Genomic DNA, 20648 nt, shown 5'->3' with positions numbered 1-20648 from the left:
ATATTTAGATCGACAGTCTACTTACATATGTTTTTGGTATTCTTTTTCAGAATGTTTTGCCAATTAAATAATTTACAGTAGCTTCTTTATGTTGAAATTTTCTTCTGTTTTTGTTTGTTGCAAGCAATAAAGTAAGCTTTGCTACTATTTGAAAATTACCTTTGAATAGCCATTTGTGAGGCTCATTGAGATTCTTGTTTGCTCAATGCATTTATTTTTAAAAATGGCTTTTCTGCTATACTTGAATTCCAGCTAATCCAGTGAGACTTGTATCTTGCTTTCTTCAATGTAATATTAAAAAAAAAAACACTACAATGCCTATGTGTCAGACTTCCTTTTAAGAAAGATTTGATTGCAAACACAAACAAAAAGCTTTTCTTCTTTTGTACTCCCTTATGATCTTCAAACAGGTTTCTATGAAAAGGACTAATATTTTTCAATTTTAAGCCATACTCACCTTTGCAGTAAGACAAAAAATGAAAATTTCATGTTAGAATAATTAATTTCTGATTGTAATGCTACAGTATAGTTTATGTTATGTTTTAATTACACAGATATGCATTAGAGAAAATAACTTTGAAGAGAAAATGCATTTGTTTAAACATTTTCATAATCACATTTGAAACCATTGAGCAGTGAGGTCATGTACAAAACAAAAGGTACAGATTTTAATATTGAACTAGGAACTACTCTATTACTTTTAGGAGAGAGGAAATTGAACCATAAAATACTTGTTTCATAGGTACAGCCAGTTTCAGAAATTTACCTTATTAAAAAACAAACAAACAAACAAACACAAACAAAACAGGTCAAGTGCATGGTATGAGACACAAAAAGCAAGATGGGGCAGAAGGGAAAAATGGAGAGAAGAGAAAGACCAAGGCAAGTGGTGCGTTTTTGAAAACAAATGATGATTTAAGGAATCCAGTTACCAAAACCAAAAGGAACATTTCCTGCCAAACAGAATGAACCAGAGATGCTTGGTTTATTCACCAGTTTTCTCACCGTGTGAGCTTCCCTTACAGACTGCTCTCTGTAAGATGGACAGACACATGATGGTGTTTGGCTATCACAGCATTAAGTGTTGTCCAGGAAGACATGCATAACAAAAAAAAAAAGATGGGCTGCATCAACCTCTTCCCATTGACTATGCAGAAGATCCATAGTAACTATACTAATACAAGTAGTTCAAGGCCAAAAGCTCAGTCCAATTTCATTCTACCTATTTTGGGAGCAGAGTAAGACAAGCTGTTAATAAGATACCCGGAGCTGCCTTTGCCTAATTACCACAGCTGCACTCTCAAACCTGTTGTACAACAAAATGGCAATAGATTTAGTAACAATCCAAACCATCCCTATAAATTTGAGTATTTATAGTAAAAACGAATTGAGTCCCAGGATATCATCCAACACTTCCTATGGAAGACTTCCCTCTGTCCAATAATATAATGACCCCCTGGATAAAAACTGGTAGATCTCATCATGACCAGCTTCACCCACCTCAAAAAGCTGAGAATTACAGTATCTTTATTTCATGTGCTAGATGTTAATACTGACATACAGGTAATTTCTTTCACCAGCCCCAGTTTCATGCCTTGAAAGAATGCACATGACTCTGTAGGCTAGTAGTTCTCCTTGATTTCTGTAAGAACATGCATTTGTGGCATTTATATATTTTTTGTTACCTTTGTTAAATATAAAATGGACTTTTGTCAACTCCTGAAACTTCAAAAACAACCAACTACCTTGCAGCATCTTCCCCATGTGTACTTGAATTACAGAGAGGAGTGTAAATTAGTTCTCCATAGAAATGACAATCTACTTTTTTAGATGATGTTGGTGATGTGCTATCTGGCTTCGGGCTTACTGCCTTACTTTTCCAGCTGTAATACACAGTTTGCTTTGTTTTCCTAGTGGACAGATTTAAAGGAGATGAGATTGACATAATCAAAATATGTGCATCCTTGTGTTTTTGCTCATGAGTTAAGATATCCAATATATTTTATCATCTGTTCTTGCTTTTCATGACTAAGCTTAGTAGCTCTACTCCCAACATTAACTGATGTATTTATGCTACTTGTTGAAAGAAGTATTATGAAACAGCTCTTGCTAATATAAGAAATGTTTACAGATCGAACAAAGCCTCCAAAAACTGGAGACAGCAAGACCCACAGCCTTTGACACAGAAGTGGTACCATGACCACACCAATAGACACAGGTGCAACAAAAACCTGGATGCTTATGCCTGAAGAGACATTTTGCTACCCTTTATGTTTAAGTCTTAGGAGAACATATGGCTTCTTAAGAAGCTCTTGAAAAAAGACTTCTGTTTCTACCCACCTTCTGAGCTCAGGGCCACTTCCACCTCAACTTTTTACCAGACAAGGTCTTCGGAAGTTTTGTCAGCTTTCAAAAGCGGTTGGATATCAGAAATGCTTAGCTATGCTATCTGGAAATTTGTGCAAAGATGCCTCCTGGAGAGCCACGTTCTCTGAGAGGAGTATTTTCAGTCACCAACTCTAGAGATTGGCTTTCACAAAGATTTGCAGGTCGTAGATTTCTTTGCTGAGCACTCATCATCTAAACACTACTGGGCATATAACTGAGAGGTGCTGCTTCCTTCTATGGACCACTTTTGAAACATAGTGACTTTTATTCAGTCCTGGGCACCGACTCTACAATGGCAGAATTTTCTTTTAGAAATTTTCCTACCTCCATTTTCCTTCACTCACTTTGCACCAATGTCCAAAGGTTCAGAAGTGCCAACTTTAAAATGGTATTCCTGGGACAAATGGTTATAAAACCAGGTCCCAGTTCTGCTGTCTTCCAGCACAGATGTATCATCTTCAAGTTTGCTATCCAATGTGGGGTCATGAGAATTCAAGACAGAAAACCCATTTATCCTCCTGAGTGTTTTAACTTTTCTAGCAAGAGCAAAAACTTGTGAATTATACCTATTTTACTATCCCTCCTGCAACTGTATTCAGTGGAGTTACAATGAATGAGCCCATTTCTAAAAGGGACAGTAATATTGTAAGCAAGTGCTATACAGTACAGATGTTCATCTTTATCGTTTTTCAGTTGCATGGGGTCTATATTATTTTTTTTTGTTTTTACATAAACAATTACAAAATGTAGTAATTAACTGCTCTGAGTCATTTCACCCTCTCTGAATCACCTGTAGTTATCCCCATTTTAATCCTCTGAATTCCAAGAATGACACCAGGTGATATTAAAGAAGAAATGGGGTAATTCTGGGATACATGAAATGACTCTTCACTTAAAGTTTAGCGAATAAGGTTTTAAGAAGAGTGTGCTCCTTGGTGCAGAAGCACCCTCTAATGGCTGACTAGTGACTGCTCTAAATAATAGCTGCAAAAGGAATGTAATAGCTCCCCTGTGCTAACACACAAGAGAAATATAAATACGAACATGAATGCATGCACACATTCACATTTCACGCCCAATCTCTGTTGCATGTTCTTAACACAGCAAAAAACAGGAACAGAAATCTGATAAACCTTTATAATAAGTCTGCATTTCTTTTTAAAACAATATTCTTAATTTAGTACATTAAATGTTTTAAGCTTGCCTAGCTTTCAACCATTCTTCAAAATTTTACAATAAACAGAAACTGACTTTCCTGTCTTATCTTCTACTAAAGAAAACCAGTCCAAAAAGGTGTTAAGAAAAGTGCTACATTAAGTCTAAATTACAAAATAATTTAGGTTAGAAGGAACTTGGAAGTCTTTTGGTCCAACTCCCTGCTCAGAGTTGGTCAACTCTGAATTTAGATCCTAATAATGCAGCATTCATTTTACTTTTTTACATTATACTTTCTATTTATGCTAAAGCTATACCAAAGATACCAGAAATATAAACCAGTTCTGCTGTCTAAAAACATGCCTTAATATACCTTTCTTTTTATTCTGTGGCTTTGCTGCATTTGGTTGTTGGTGTTTGTTTGTTTGTTTCCGAAAATACCCCAAAGGAGTATTCTAAAATTTGCTCATCTAACTACATTACTGTACCTCCATATGAGAATCTGTATCTAGCATAAAGTCCTTTATTAGTAACTCTTAAGTATATCTCAGTGCTCATGCAAAGCCAGTGGCAGATAGAGCAGTTAATAACATGAAAGTAATCAGGCTAACCGACCAACTTGCTTCTCAACATCACTTTTTCAAATCTCTTTGGGCTAAATTTTCAGCCAGTGTGTGGGGAATTAGCCACAGAAATCCCATTAACGTTAATGAATGTTCCGTGGTTAACTCCCTATGCTCTGTGCTGAAGATTTACCCCTATATCTCTAAAATAAATACGTGCAGATGCCCAAATTCTTTTTATAGAGCCTGAAGAAATTAAGGGCTCTATTCTCAAATAATTGACTCGTGCACATGTATCTTTTTCCCCTATGGATCATCTTCCACATATCAGAACTGGTGTAATGTCTGCATTATTCTCTTTGAGAAGATTATCCGAGGTGCATGTTTACTGCACAAGGACTGAGTTTAGTTAATTGTCTGTTTTACGAAAATAATACATATATTGGGGCAGACTTCTCCCCTAGTTAAATACACAACGCACAGGTTGACCAGGACTCCCTGTTGCAAGAACAGCATGGATTTGTAGGTTCATTTCTGATGAAAAGTCAGCACTTAGGAAACTCACTACTCTGACAGAACTGGTATATATACTGGATTCTTATATATATGGGAACTTTATATCCCTACAGAAAGGCAAAACACAAGTAGGGTAATATAAGCCTCTGCAAGCAGTGGCAGAGGCACTGTTTGATGATGATGGAGGATGCTTGTTACACTAACCAGGACAAAAACGAAGCTGGGAAGTGCTTCCAGGACCACAGACTGAAACTGCCCTCTATTTTTGAAAAGTGTGAGGGGGATAAGGAGATAATGGGGAATTGTTTCTGTCATCTCTTCAACTCCCACCTGCAAGAATATGCCCTTGCTGTTTTTCAGGTTTCAATTTAGATGCCCACTTGCCTAGATTAGTACATCATTTCAAGGTCAATGTTGGTTTTTTAAAAAGTGCCAAAATTACCTCTTTGCTCTAAATGTTTCATTCTTCTAAAACTCATGCTTATAAATTTTTGGCTTCACTGGTACTAAACATGCTTAAACGCTTTATTTATCTGAGGTCTGCTACTGCCCATAAAGACATAAAATGATGCTGACCTTTTAATATACCGAGATTTTTTCAGGTTTCCAATGCATTTCAGAAGTGACTCAATCCCTTCAGTCAGAGAACTGCTTCAAACCATATTCATTTTCTAAAATTTGGGAAATACCTCTTCAGTAACACCCTTTTCATATGCAAAGATTTACCTTGCCTTTCTTAAAATTACTATTTCCAGAGATTAGACTGGAAGAAGTCTGAATACCCAACTGTCCGCATCATCCCTAGAAATAACTAAACAGACACTATAACCTTAAAGAGGATGATCTATTTTGGCCCTGAATACAGAACTCAAAAATCAAGTTGTTTTATCTGAAAATGATATACCAGCTAAATGAAGAGAGAGGAAGCTCCCTGAAATTATGTAGTGAAATCATATTTGGGAAAATTCACTCAGAAAAGACCCCAATCCTTCCAGTTATGCTTGGAGCTGAAGATGGCTCATTTAGATAGGACTTCTTTTAGCTTATGTGCAGACTCTTAAAACCATTTCCAGATCAAAGATTAAATGTATAGTCCTCTTAAGAACACCAAACTACGTGACCATATACCCATCCTCTTTCAATAGCAACACATTTAGACTGATTCCCTCTTTCCACTGAAGGGTCTTTCATACAAGTCTTTCATAGCCAAGATAAAAAAGGGAATTTTCGTGGTACAGGAAAGCACAGAAATGCTTTCAGCTAGAATCAGGAATCTGGAATGAGGTAAGGCCAGGCTGCTGGGGGTGGGGATAAGAATCGGTCATGTAAACAGGTTTTATATTGCATTTATTACAAACTCCCCTTATTTTTACTTGCTTCTTTGGAAATTAGCACAACCATGACTGGATTAATTCTCTGTGGGTTTCCCTCTGCACTATTATTGAGCAGTCATGGGAAAAGTCAGTCAAATGAGTGTGGCTCTAGTGGAGCCATACATCGAGGAGGAAGGGCAATCACCAGAACACAGGGCTTGTCTAAAAAAAGACATTCAAGCAGATAGGGCTGTTAAGCTGACCTCCCCAAAGTGATGTCCTCAGGCTCTAATTGAGCTGAATTTTTGATGTTTTATGTCATCTTAAATAATCTTTATTGGCAAGGGAAGAATTTTATAGAGGGTGTTTGTTGGTTTCCTGGCTTTACACAGAAACATCCCTACCTATTCGTCAGGCTTTTTGTCACTTTTCATCCCTCACTGCACTGCTTCACATCTGAGCAGGTCTTGTCTCCATACCTGTGTGCCCTCCATAGCTCCAGGACTGTCTTGACTAGCTGAAACCTCTCTCTTTAAAGCCCTGAAAGGTGACCAGAAATGTCTCTTTTCAGTAGGGTGAGAAACACAGCCATTGCAGCAGCCATGTCATCCTCACATCATGAGAGAATAAAGGTGAAGACAAGGCATGACTTTGGCATGCCTGCTGCCTGATTTAGCACGTCCTTCTGAACAGTTTGTGGGTTAAGAGTTCCCTTTCTACCACCACATCCCCAGGCAGAGATGGCATCCTGGTAACCAGCAGCACTGCCATCTCCTCTTGGTGTGTCCAATGGTTTTCCAAACCTGCCTCAGGATAACATACTCCAGCATCAAGACACCTTACAGGGTTTTTACTTGTAGTGGCCAAATTGCTGGCATCTGTTCTCTTGCCTGCTCTCCGATTGATACGCTTGGCAGTAGGAGCTTGGTGGGCTTGAGTCCACTTGTCCACATGTGACACTGCTTGTGGCGTCCTAAAAAGAATTCTTTCTCACCAATGTTTTCATTCACATTGGGTAATGGGGAAGGGGAGAGAAGATGGGCACTATTCATGAAACTGCTTCATTCTCCTCCCTAAAATCATTGGAAATTTCCACAACAGTCCCAACAGATTTCTCAACGTTCAGCTAGTTTGCAACTGACTGGCATCAAGCGAGCGTAATGAGCTTCCAGAAGGTATGGCAAAATGCCTGCTGGCACTGCCACGAACTTCCCTGCCTATATATTGTGGAGGGAGTTTGGAGATGGACAGTGGCCTATGCCTCACTTCATTTTTGCTCCCAGAACTGGTGGTGCAAGCTGCACATCACTACCCTGCTTCCCTACACGCAGCTAGCTGATCTACCCCTCAAGTGGCACTCTACCAAATCAAGCTGCTTCAGCTAAATGTCCCGGGGAAGTAACTACTCTATTTTTAATCTACCCACTCCTCCTCCTTCATTAGCTCTATGGCCACAACTTCAAAAGCTTTATGAAATCACAGCGCCAAAACCATCGCTCTACATGACTACACACGCACGTGCACAATCTTATTTGCATTAATGATTATCACGATCGTGATATATCCTCTCTGCTGTCTTACAGCAGTTCCAAATCGAGTGGCAAAAGTACTGGACATAGGGAGAGGAGCCATATCCATCTCTTAGCTTCATTCCCAGTCCTAAAATTTCTGTATGTATTCCAGGCATCGGCGGATAGAATAATGCATGAACATATTAAAAAGCAACTGATCCGAAGCACGGAGCTGAGCAGTGTAATAGCACGCTACAGGTCCTATCGCCAGGGTACCCGGTGGATAAATCACAGACGTAGGGAACACAAAAACTGTTGCTTTAGCATACTGAGGGGTCTCAGTTTGATATATTCAGGCTTTTCAACATTGAAATAAAAGATTCCAGTTGCCCCAAGCGCTCTTTGTATCTGACAACACTTTTCTATACGGATCCTTAAGGATCAGGAAGAGCCCAGGATACTGCAATTCCTGCACCAACACATGTTCTAGGGCTTTTTGAGGCAATGCATCACAATCAAGTCAGTATAGGTGTCCTGGCCTTGTCCTTTCCAAGGATTTCTTCATGAGATGTGCGATATTTAGTAACCACATTCCTCATTTGTCAGCCTTCTTTCAGAGTTGCAAAACACACCTAAAAAATATTCCATTGCTCGATCACGCTAACACGAGTCATATTAATTAAGAATATGTTTGTGTAATTACATGGGAGAGGTGCTTTGCACAGCAGTTAAAGTACATGCAACATCTATAATAAAGCAACCCTGTGTGTAAGATATTATTACAGAACAGGGTTCTTGGTTGGAAAGAAAGAAGTAATTTAAAAATTGATGCCAACTCCTTGGTGTTTTCTAGGTCACATAAATTGTTATTAGAACCGTATATATTTAAATAACAAAGCACGTGAAATCGTATTTTATCTGACCCAATAAGAACAATCATTCTATACCATTTGCTGCATAAAGTTAAACACATTTCTCCCAACAAGTTAATTAATAATATTTCATTTCCATATAGCAACTGTATCTGAATGGCGATTGCAAAAGCTTGATTTTCTTTTAACCACTTTACCTAAAAGAATAAACATTGATGTAATCAAATTTTCACATCTTACAATGATAATGATTACTTTGGTCAGAGCTAACTCTTCTCACGGGTCCAATAAAACAGGGTTGCACACGTCCTGTGATAAAGATTAGCACGCTAAAAGAGTTGTTAGCAGGACAGTCCAACTGTCCTTAGGCAAGCAAGCTCCCCGTTTGCTGCTTAAACAGGTAGCAATAAATAGAAATAAAGCTGCGTGTGCTCAGCGAAGACATTTTTTTGGTGTTTTCTTTTTAATTTTAATATCAAAGTATCCCAAACCCCAATTATGCTTCATTAAGTGAAACTGTGACTATCCCACTCAATTATTTTAATATCTCAGGATTAGACAAGGAATGCAGAATTTTGGTGAAGCAGACAATGAAGGAAGCACATAGGCTCTTCCAAGAAAAGAAAAAAAAAAAAAAAAAAGCTGTATTTCATGTTTTGAGCCAATCAACAACGAGCCACAGATATTGTATTACAGATGATTGCTTTAATCCTAAGGCATTTTAGGGTGTATTTGAAGTAACACAAGGGAAGCTTGTTTTGATATACTCACTATATAAAGCTGCTAGGAGATGGCCCCTAGATGTGAGTTAAGTTCTCTATTCCCATGTGAAATAATAATCATAAAAAAAGGCAAATACTTTCAAGCAGACCTAAGGTTAACATAACCAAACTTATCACACAGCTCCCTCTCCCAGGCTATTCGTTCTCCATCTGCATATTACAAAACCACTCGTCCTGTGCCACAAACCTCTCATTTGAAACTGCCAACTTCTCTGCACGCTTTCTTACTCCTCAATTTTCATAACATCGTTTCCACCTTCGCTGTCGTCAGGAAAGGCAACTTGACACAATGGCACCACCTAGTGTTAAAACACCCATTTTCAATCTTTACACTGACCTCAACTGCTTTGCTTTCAGTCACATTTGATGAAAAAAGCAACTTCTAAATCAGAGAGCACGTCTCCTCTTCAAACGAGACCTACCTGTCTTTCTCCCAGTTTGCATTTGTGCTTTTCTATCCGAACTGCCCACAATGCAACCTCAGCAAGCATATTCCTATTTTCATTTCTACTTGGTTTTTGTTTAAAAGAAACATTCACGTACTGGGGGAAGACCTGTTTTGGGATTAAAGTCAATATAATTGTCTCTAAGGTAGATTTAAACTGGTCGGTTAAGCGGAAATAAAACTATACCTCGATTTATTTCAAATCATTTTTGAAGAAAGTAAATATCGCATAAAAATTTACATCTTGAAGAAATGTTTACTTAAAAGATTAAAGGCAGGTGCCTTTAAAGATCAGAAAAATGCATCGTTCAGTGCCCAAACTTGTCTTTTATTGTTATGGGCCTTGCTATTTACAAGTGTCAAATCATGTTACTACTTTTACAAGTTTACTTAAAGTTTTCAATAACTTTGCAAATCTTCATCGGTGTGAGCTGAAGTACTCACGTATCTCTGCACCAGGCTGACAACTTTCCTTTTCTGCAGGTGGTCAGTGAGGTAACATTTCAGCAAAAGCAGCTCGGTTCCTTAAAATTCTGCTGCCTTTTTCTTTAAAGCAACTTCAAATTTGGCAGCATTGCACTTTATCTTAGAGATAAAGTGCAATGCTGCCAACTCACACCATAACTCACACCATACCTCTGCTGGACCTTAAAAAAAAATATCTCTGACCTTCAGTGGAAAAAAACACCATGTTGTTCACAACCGCTCAGTAAAAAAAAAATCGATTTTAGCAAGTGAGGTCCAAAATGGGATGCTTGGGATGCTCCAGTCTCCCAGTTCTTAGTGCTGGCTAAGGACTATGCACCACACTTCTCAAAGTCCTGCCTTTCAAATAAAAACACAAATTTATTTCCATATGGGCTGAGTCCAACACACACTGGAGATGCAGGGATTCAGGGTAACCTTCCCATTTTGCTTGAGGCTGAGACTGCTCCAGAAGCCAGAGGCAGAACAAGGACCCAACCGAGCATCCCTAAGCCCCAACAGCTCCTTTCTCTCCATTACTGGCACAGCTGATCCCAAGCACACTCCTCAGGTACCATGTTTTAGGTGGCAGGTGTGTTTTGAAATGCTTAGTGCTACTGAAAGAAAGCACAGATACGGTCTCTATCCATGAGTTTTTAGGTAATTACTTGGTGGTTACAGCAACCTGAGCCACATTAAAAAACCTGAGCCACATTAAAACACCCCAATCTAACATACAGCTCAGAAATGCTCTGCCCTTCTTGTAATACTGAAGGCTTTGCACTGCAGAAATATTCCCATCCTATCAATCCCACCTAATTTCCTCAATCTAAATGCTTAACATCCCTACTCCATTCCTTGTGTTCTTCCTTGCACAGGGGTTCCTAACCCTGGCTTCAGCCTCAGTCCCTCTCTGTTCTACTCTTCCACCTGCTAATCTCTTCTTTATCTCCTGCAAAGCATTCGTGTTGTTTATTTTCCAATACACTTTCCTTTTAAATGACTAGCTATACTCAAGTTACATTTGCTCAATATAAATAAAGGCAAAATCTATGAAGGCAAATTTTATCAAAATAAAGTCTTTGCAAAACTTTTTCCAACATTTTTTTAGCATTACAGCCTCATGGGAGCTTCAGGAGGCAGAGCAATGTGGGAATCGGGGTGCATTGCATACATAGGAGGGCACAAAGTCATTGCTGATTTTACTTTTAAAAGGTGATGCTGGGTAGGAATGGGGTCCATTATGGGCATCTCCAAAATTCCTGAATAGATTCCTAATAAAGGCTCTTCAATGGACAGAGGTTGGGATACACTGTAGCCCAACATGTTCTTTAAATTGGAAAACCTTCTCAACTTTAAGAATAACATTACCTTGTTCGGTATGGGAAAGCACAGAACTGATCCACCAGCAACTGTGCTGCTACCCTCAGATCCCCAGCAGAGCCAGGCCTGAGAAAGGAGCTTGTAAAGAAAGACACAGAGAACTGCTGATCCTGCCTCAGCTGTGCTCCTACAACCATTTGTAAGGCCATACAAGGAAAATGTTTGATTTAAAACCAGTTCAATTCCCTAAACCAGCTCATCAGGCATCCCTACAAATAATTTACCAGCACAATTATGGCAGTGATGCAAGAGCAAAACAAGAGCTGTGTCAGCTGGCAGGGCTGCCAAAAAGATGCCTCTTGAGACTGCATTCTCAGGAGAGAGATAATGTGAACTGCTGACATCTACAAGGTGTTTTCAGCTGGAGACAGCTGGACATAATAGCTCCAGAAGGAGAGGATACCTTGAAGGTGACAGCAACAGCTCTGCTTTTGCTTCCCAGCAGATCAGCAGAAGTTGAGGATGGGCAGTGTCACCAAGCAAGCCCATCTTGTATTTATTATCTGAAAGCTTTGACTGGGCAGAAATGATTTACCCCAAGACATCTGTCCTCGTTCTTTTCACCCGCTGCTCATTCCCCTGCGCTGCAATACCCACAGGCATTGCGTAAGAGCTTCTGAGCAACCACAGCCTACAGCCTGGCATGCGACGAGAAACCAATATCAGTCACAGTTTACATGAGCGTAGTGGACTAATCTGGGAGAATTCGACTTGTTTTTATAAGCAGTGTAAGCTGGAACAACTACAGCCATCTCACAGCGAGATGTTTCTTCAAAAGCTGAGCCGTACTTCCACGCGTTATTCTCAGATTCTCTCTTCTCCATATGGCAGGAGGGGGAAAAGCAACCTTTTCTGCATGCCACTTCCTCTGGGAGGGCAAATAACCTGTTTTTTCAGAAGGGTAAATGGACCAGATTACAGGATAAGAAAGGGATAAAAATGAGAAATGCAGCAGCACATTAGCAAGCCTCAAATATCCCATATTGAGTTACAGGCATGTAAACAGAAGTTTTTTCTCCTTTTTTCCCCTTTCTGAAGAAAAGGAAGCTAGAGGCAGAGCAAGGAAGGCTATCGGCTCAGCTGCTGATGTTTGTTTGGCACAAACAAAATGCAGACCATGACAAATGCTTTTTGTTCTTTCTAAATAAAACAGAATTATATGCAAATTCAAAATTTAGTTTCATTGTCCTGGTTGGTCACAGCCTAGGAAAATGAGGTGTACTGTGATAGATAAAACAAAGGCAAATTTAGGCACAAATGAACATAAGGCCACATTATAACTCCATCTCTGGGCCATCTGAAGGGCCGTAAAGGTGACAGATACCTTACAGAGATGATGAAGACAATGACAGAGAATGGTATTCTGAAAAGAGGACATACTGAAGGCTGTTCAAGCTTGGGCTTGCACAGTGAAACTTGGAAGCATGGCAGGGACTATGCTGAAATCCCCAAAGGGATGAAGGCCTTTCACATGAGACTGCCACTATTCAATTCCCAGACTAAACATGAAACAGCAGAATGACCAAATACACATTCCTGATCAAATTTTGTAACTGGGGAGAACTGTCATTGCATGCAAAACACACCTGCATTTGCATACGTGTCAGAGCAATGAGTCCCATCCAACACAAATAACCTAACAACATCTGAAGACGTTCAATAGTTTCTGAGAACTGCACGTCCTTGCTTGGGTCCTTCACAAGCAGAAACATCCTCTGATTGCACAAACACTGATTTCCATGCAAGTAGAGGAACACTGTAAAAAAATCTTAATTTAAAAAATAAAACATAAAACGTAAAAAATAATGCTTTTAAAAGCATTTTTGTTGCTGGAGAACGTCTAGGTGGTGAACTTGACATCTCTGACTGGCTAAGTAAGATCTCATGACATCACACCAGGATGAAATTGTTTTTCCCTTACCCACTTTGCTTTTGAGGGATTGGACCCTGAAAGAGAAGACAAAGGACATGATCGCTGTGGAGTTCGGGGCTCCAATACTTGAATGGGGCAGATTATCAGAGGACAGATGCATCAGCTCTCCTTTCTGCTGCCCACCTACTCCTCTTTTTTCTGGGGGCAAGGGGTGCTCGCCCTGCTGCAGGGTGGCTCAGCTCCTTGTGAAACGAGTGTTTCACAGTTCTGAACTGATGCAAGGCACAGCTCGGTTGCAATGGCACACTGGCACCAATTTCAATTTTCCTTCGTTTGCCAACCTGTAATTTGTGGCAGCGCAGGAGCTGCTACATAAGCAACCGAATTGTCCCTGAAGCAGAGGCAGAGCGCTAACCCGAACACTCATCCCAAAGTAAACCATCCCGGATTGTGAATCAGAACCCCGAGGCACCTCGTGCCCCTGTGAGACCTCGTTTAGGAGCAGCAGCACTTGGCGCTGTCTGGTTGATTAATGCATACTCCCACCTCAAGAAAAGCCTGGAGATATCACTGAGAGCTTGATGAGTCTATCATGCTGATTGCTTAAAGCAGATGGCCATGCATCATCTTCCTTTTCCAAGTAGACTTACGTAGCAATTATGAAGTGGATAGCCAAAATTTCCTTGCATCCAGAAAGAGGATTGGAGAAAATGAGCTCCTTTACTTCTTAAAACAAAACACATGTAAAGCTGTTGTGTTGCCTAGTAGCAAGCAATTTGTAGCTGTGTTACTCGCTGTCGTATGGAACGAAGACATTAGGCCTCCAGATGTCTCTTAGACAAGGGAGTGATACTCATGGAAGTCCCAACAACACGAGGCCCAGCCTATTTCAGAGAATCCGCTGTGATTAAAACTGCAGGAGAGGAAAACCAAACGACCATGCTGAAACATGGCATCTGCAACGATTTTCCAGGCACTCAGAGAAAGGCAGAGGAGCTGACTTTGGTTTTAGGCTTTGTATGCTGCTGAAATATGACTCAGTATTAGGGAAAGTTTGGCTCTTAGGCAGAAAAACAGTGTTAGCGCAAAAGCTACGGCAATGATTTTCTGTGCACGTTGTGGCAAAGACCTTTTTTTTTTTTAAATGCTATGAGGACATCCATAATCAGAGTCTGTTGCTCTGCACTGTCACGGGCCGTTGAGTTTTATTCAAAACATTTTATTTTTCTTCAGTTTCAAACTTCATTTTCTTCTCCCTCCACCTCTCGTCCCACCCGACAGAATAAGACAGACTCCCTGCTCTGCCTGAGAGCCTAATGCCGTATCAATCCAGCTATTGACAGGATTAGCCAGGACCTGGCTTCATGGAGAAAGTCCAGCTGTGTCCCTTGGGTCCGTGAATCTCCGCTCAGTTCGTGTGCAGCCTGGTCAGTGGCCCAAAAGTGAGGCAAGCACGTTTAGTGAACATGAGCTTCGGAAAGCCAACTGTTGAACTCAAAAGGCTGACAAGACGGAAGGCAAACTCCATTTTCTCAAAATTTACAATTTCTGCTCCAAAGAACAGAGGTATCAGTGACTTCAGGATGTAGGGAAAACGTTACAAATTTTGAAGAGAAAGCGCTCAGCAATTTTTTGTAGCTCCTCCCTGAGACCGGCAAAATCTTTTTGCTTTCTTCTTCCAAAACAACAAGAACCCAAGACAGCCTCATAACATTCACTGCAGTTACAGCAATTAAAGTCAGAAGCAACTGAAAGTGAGTTCTTACAACAAAGAATTAGGCAACCTTTCTGACCTCACCTACAGCAAATCATTCAGTCCACTGAACAATTTCATATATAGTTATGCATTTGGGCATGTCATTTGTTGCTTATGTGTGCCTAAGTGATTCTCAAATTTATGTGGGCTTGGAAATAAATGTTATGCTGTAAACAAAACCCAGGCAAAGTCTGCAGTTGGCAGCAGGTGAAATCCTTCCTAATAGAGCATTTATTTCACAGGGGCTGCAATAGTCTATTAAGAGCTGTATTTTAGTATTCCATTAAAGTGTGTTTGTTCTCTATCTTTAAAAATGCTAAATGCAGTTTTGGTATCTTTTCACTAGGAGAATACTGACAAAAAAAAGCAAAATGTTCGTGTTTGGGTTATTTTCCCTTGAAAGTTAATTTAACCATACTGGTATTAATATCTACATGGTATTAAAATAAGTTACATGAGCTAGAAAAGTATCTGAAACCTGGTTTAACTTGGGATAAAAGTAAACTTTTTTTCCACAAAGAAAAAAACGCTTCATAATAATTTTTTTGGCCTCAAATCTCCCTTCACCTCCAAAATCAAGCGTGATATTTCATTACATTTTGTTCTTCTTCTGCAGCTTGAGGAACGTTTACTGTGTTTGTGTTCACAGTGACAAACACGATGACAACCAAGGAAGCAATTACAATAAATGTCTGATCTGCCTCCACTAAAAACATAGACTTCAGCTTCAAAACGCCGTGCCACTCAAATTGAGTAAACCCTACCTGACACAAAAATTACCAATGCTTGTCATGCCTAAACACATTTTTCGACTGCATTAAACAAGCAAGTCTTGCCTTATCAACTCTTCTAAAAGAAAAAGAATATTTAGCAGCTTAAAAAGTAAGTCCTTGTAGTGTGTTTCCGTCACTTTTTCTTAAAGAGAGAGTTCTGGGCACTTGTAAACTGTGAAAATATATATATATATAATTTAATTTTTTTTTAAACAGCATATAGATTCTTGGTGGATTTCACTGGCAGTTGTGTTTCCAGCTTTGAAGTCTCCTCCAGGTCTGTCATTTGGTAAGGCTGTTGATGGGTGCCTGGGGTGCTTTGTCCTCCGGGAGGCTATTTTCCTTTAATTCACCTCTGATTAGAAGCAATTTATGCATTTTCATCTGTTTTATGTAAAGATCAAAGGAATCACGGATCCCAGCGTTGACCCTATTATAGGCAAAAGAGGCAGGCTGCACATTTTTGCTTGGTTTCAGTTTAAGCCTCACAGCACCCGTTTATACAGCTCCGTTCTTGATACATCTCTCATAAACCAGAGTTTATACGGAGACCAAGCGGTACCAATTCTCTCGCCTTCAAATACACGTGTGCCTTCACATTTACATAAAACTAAGTTGAGTGGTGAAGTTCCCGTTTTCAAATCGTCTAAGATAATTATTTGCCCAATAAGAACAGAGAAAGAAAAGATTAAATTTAGTATTGCTGCGGCAATACAGTTTTTAATGGTCCTACTAATAAACTCATGACAATGCATCTAATCACAAACTGATTTACTTGGCCCTCAACAGACCGTTCTTTCAAGGCTGTCTCGATTATTTTTTTTTTCTGTCTTCAAGTTACAATTAAGCATAAGAATAACTTTTATGTATTTTAAATATAATTTTTCACAACATGAAGATGACTTTGAAATGTATCCCAATACAATCAATATTCCTCAGCCATTTATATTAATGACATTAATATTAATATTGTTGCCATGAACACAAGAGCAAGAATACCAATGTCACCGAAGCTTACTTTAAGTGCAAGGAGATTCATAAGGAAGTTTTATTTTATTACTATTTTTAAGCTAAATTGCTACATATGCCAGCAAATCCACGGATACAGAGAACTTCCAGGATGTTGTCCCAAGCCAGAAAACACACATTGCAAATGTAAATGTCTATTCTTACTTCCAGTCAGTTCAACATGATTCCTTCTTCATAATGCTCTCAACTTCTTCTTTTGCTTACTGAGTATGCATGGAATAGGGAGAAAACACGATGAAGATCAGCAGGGGGGAAAGCCCCTCAAAACCGACTTTGGTGGAAAAGAGAGAGCACTACCTTTGCGAGGGCTTCTCATGAATGGTTTGTCATGCTAAGGACAAAAAGTTAAGACTGCACTTGGTAAGCAATGTCCCAAAGAGGATGCTGCAATTGATGGACCTACAATAAAGAGTGACTCTCACCTCAAGGACAGTGGGGTCTACACCCCCACGCCACCCCACCCCACAATTTTATAAACTTCGCTAAAACTGATCATGGATGCTCTTTCACAATAATTACAGAGGAGCTGCATGAAGTACAAGAATAAAATAAAATAAAATAAAATAAAATAAAATAAAATAAAATAAAATAAAATAAAATAAAATAAAATAAAATAAAATAAAATAAAATAAAATAAAATAAAATAAAATAAAATAAAATAAAATAAAATAAAATAAAAGCCATCAGGAATAACCTAGCTTATTTGTTCTCAAGATAATCCTAAAAAGATTTAAGAACATTTAGAATTTGTATGTTGAAAAATAGAAAAAATGTCCATTACCTTGTTAAGGAATGTGCAACTTTCTCCTCCAAGTCCTTGTTATTGATCAACCTGAGTTGCCACATGACATTAATACATATATATATACATATATTGGTACTTCTACCACTCTTTTGGAAACTTGTGACACTTCCTATGGCTTTTCCAATCTTAACATGCAATGCACGCATCAATTCTTCAATGCATTGAGAATTCTCATGCACGTGTGCTTCCACAGTGCACAGTTTACTGAGGAGGCCCATAATGCGAAACATTTTTGTTTGTTAATATTCGAGTGGATTTTGTTCATTTCCTTGCTTGCTCTGTTTAATACATTCAAACTAGAAACCATACCAAGACCACCACGTTCATTTCTTACAGGTCACCAAGTAATAGTGAGTTTGGATGCTTCCACCACTGACAAAAATGATGCAGAGCCCAAGACAGAACAAGCTCCTTGTTCTGCTTCCAGGCTCAGAAATCACCCACCCACTGGTAACCATAAAACACAGTCTGGATGTCACTGTATGCTAAAAGAGAAATTTATTTGTCACAACACGAAATAGTTCCTGTGCTGGCAATGCAGCCTGAAAAGATGTCACTCATTCTAAGTTTAACTTGGGCTGTGCAACTGGTAAAACATCGACAATAACCACTATCTCTTGAAACACAAACTAGTATGAAAGCCCTCTTTGAGCCTTTGATGAAGCAGGCATTTGGTATCAGAAGAGAAGTAATTAAGCTGTTCTGATACGTGTCTCTTCAACAACAGCACGCTCCCCCCTGCTCTTTTGGAGGGGCTGTATTGATTGTGGGACTGTCAGCTTGTCACCTCGAGAGCGGCTCTGCAGGTGGTAAGCAGAGAGCCACAAACCACTTACACGCGGTGCTCTTCAGTCTCTGCTAGGACATCGCTTACATTAAAGGCAGCTGCTAGACTGACAGCGATGGCACAAAACTAATTTTGATCGGTTTTAAATGAGCCTTTAGACATGAAACAAACCGAAGAGTCTGATCTTACCTTACGGTAAAACAAGCTGTGGAAATTTTCCTCTGCTCGAGACCATGCTTCCCCATCTCCCTGTCACATTTCTCAAAAGCCACAGCTCCAAGCCCAGACAGACTGAATTTTCACTTTACATCATTAACACACACTAAACTCAAGTATAGTTTACAGTACATCAACCCCCCCAAAAAAAAAACATACAAAAGAGGTATTTATTTATATCCGTAAAACTGTCTGAGTTCAAGACAGCTTCTACAAAACAAGGAGTCACACGGAAAGAGCCACCACTGGCAGAGAAATTGCAACCAGAAGAGCTCTTTGGATTTCAACAAAGAAACTTATGAGACACTTAGGGGTGAACACTCCAGGACAAATGGAAAAAACTACACAGAGAAAAAAAAAAAAAAAAAAAAAAAAAAAAAAAAAAAAGAGAGAGATAAAAAATACCTTGAATATATATAGGCAAACTTCCAAACTTATTCTCAAGGAGCAGTAATCCTCTTCCTTTTTTAGGCCTGCCCTATTTTTTGTCTAGGGATCCGTTAAATTGCGTCCAGTGACTTATTATCAAGTTTATAGAGTAAAGGAAAGGGGAAAAAAGTGCTCAAGGTCAAAAGAAAGGTAATGTTTGGGGAAGGGGAAGGCAGTGGGGCAGGTGAGGAACAGAAGAAGGGACTTTACCTTTCCTCTCATAAAATCGTTCCAAAGTCACCCACATTGCCATGGTGTCTGAGTTTTGGTAGAGGTTCTGCATGTCCTCAGCAGAGACCAAGAACAAATTATCTTGGAATCTACTAAAATCTGAAAGTGCATCAGTGAAATTGTAGGTATAACAAACCGATGGGGGGGGGGGGGGGGGGGGAAGGACATAGGAATTCCAAGTCTTTTTTTGTTTGTTTGTTTCTTTAATCATTTTGTGCTCCTTTGAACCCTGAAAACATTTCCGTGGATTTTTTTTTTTTTTTTCTCTGAGCCCTCAGACCAAGACCTTACAAAAGAGGAAAACAGGTGGCTTGACTGGAATTGGTTTATTGCTTAGGAGAAACAAAATTTGCCTGCTAAAAGAAGTTGGCCTACTTTTCTTTTTGTGGAATCTCGGAGTTCACTCCAAAAAACCTGTGGAAATACTTGGCATTCGTATGTTATAATTAAGTAGAAGATAAATTACCTAGCTAGTCTTAGAGAAGGACTTAGGCAGTTTGTTTCCACGCTGCCATGATGTACATGTATGATCTAACGCTCCTGCTTATTTTAAATCTAAAGCCTGTTTCAAAAGTAAACAAAATTGTTTTGCTCCTCTATTGTCATGACGAGGACTTCTACATTAAAAAACATCATAAATTTTAGACAAAGCCCTATTTGGCTAAATATCAGTATCTCCAAAATATTCTTCCTTAATACAGAGTGCCTTGAGCACTGCAAATTCAGGATATATATTTGGATATACCCAAATTCAGAGTGCTCTGCAAGGAAGGCAGTTCAGGCACTAGATACAAATTCCTGGGAGCCCACCAAAACCCCACGATACCAGGCATCAGAAAAGCAGCCGCATAAAGAAATGTTGCAATGTCCCCTCAAAAAAAAACAGACACAAAGACCTGCGCAGGAGGCCAAGTCTCTCTCTGCCCTGCTAGTTTTGGCAAGGGGTCAGAGTGATTAGGAGAGAAACATCCTTCCCAACCGTCTGCTGTACCGAAATGGAGAAACGAACACAATAACATGTGCAATGATTATTTGCACAGCTGTTTTTAGATGTTCTCATCATCTCAAACTTTGTACAGCACGTAATTGTCACTTACATAACGTACAGAAAGTCAGGATCCCTCTTCTGACAGTCCACTGCAGACAAAAATCAATGCATTTATCCTAAGGTATCTCTACAAACCAACCTCTCTGAAGAAGGCATGAAGTATGTTTTCTGAGAAGTCAGTCTTATTTAAGATGCTAAGCAGCTGCTACTGAATACAGCTGCTTTTATCAACACTTAAAGAACAATTTGGTGTTTTTTTTTTTTCCCAGTGTTTTTCCAGTGTTTTTGATATTTTTTTACAAAATATC

General features: G+C 39.3%; 1 protein-coding gene across 1 annotated transcript in view; it reads right to left on the bottom strand.

Moving 5' to 3' along the window:
• WDPCP (WD repeat containing planar cell polarity effector) overlaps positions 1-19344 on the bottom strand; it is a 116768-nt gene extending 97424 nt beyond the window's left edge. The window contains exon 1 of the mRNA XM_032183700.1: positions 19272-19344. Coding sequence (XP_032039591.1) covers positions 19272-19344 — 73 coding nt within the window. The remainder of the gene's footprint in view (positions 1-19271) is intronic.
• Positions 19345-20648: the final 1304 nt, after the last annotated feature.

Source organism: Aythya fuligula, chromosome 3 (assembly GCF_009819795.1).
Source record: "Aythya fuligula isolate bAytFul2 chromosome 3, bAytFul2.pri, whole genome shotgun sequence".
Taxonomy (NCBI): domain Eukaryota; kingdom Metazoa; phylum Chordata; class Aves; order Anseriformes; family Anatidae; genus Aythya; species Aythya fuligula.
This window is presented reverse-complemented; position numbering and strand designations above follow the sequence as displayed.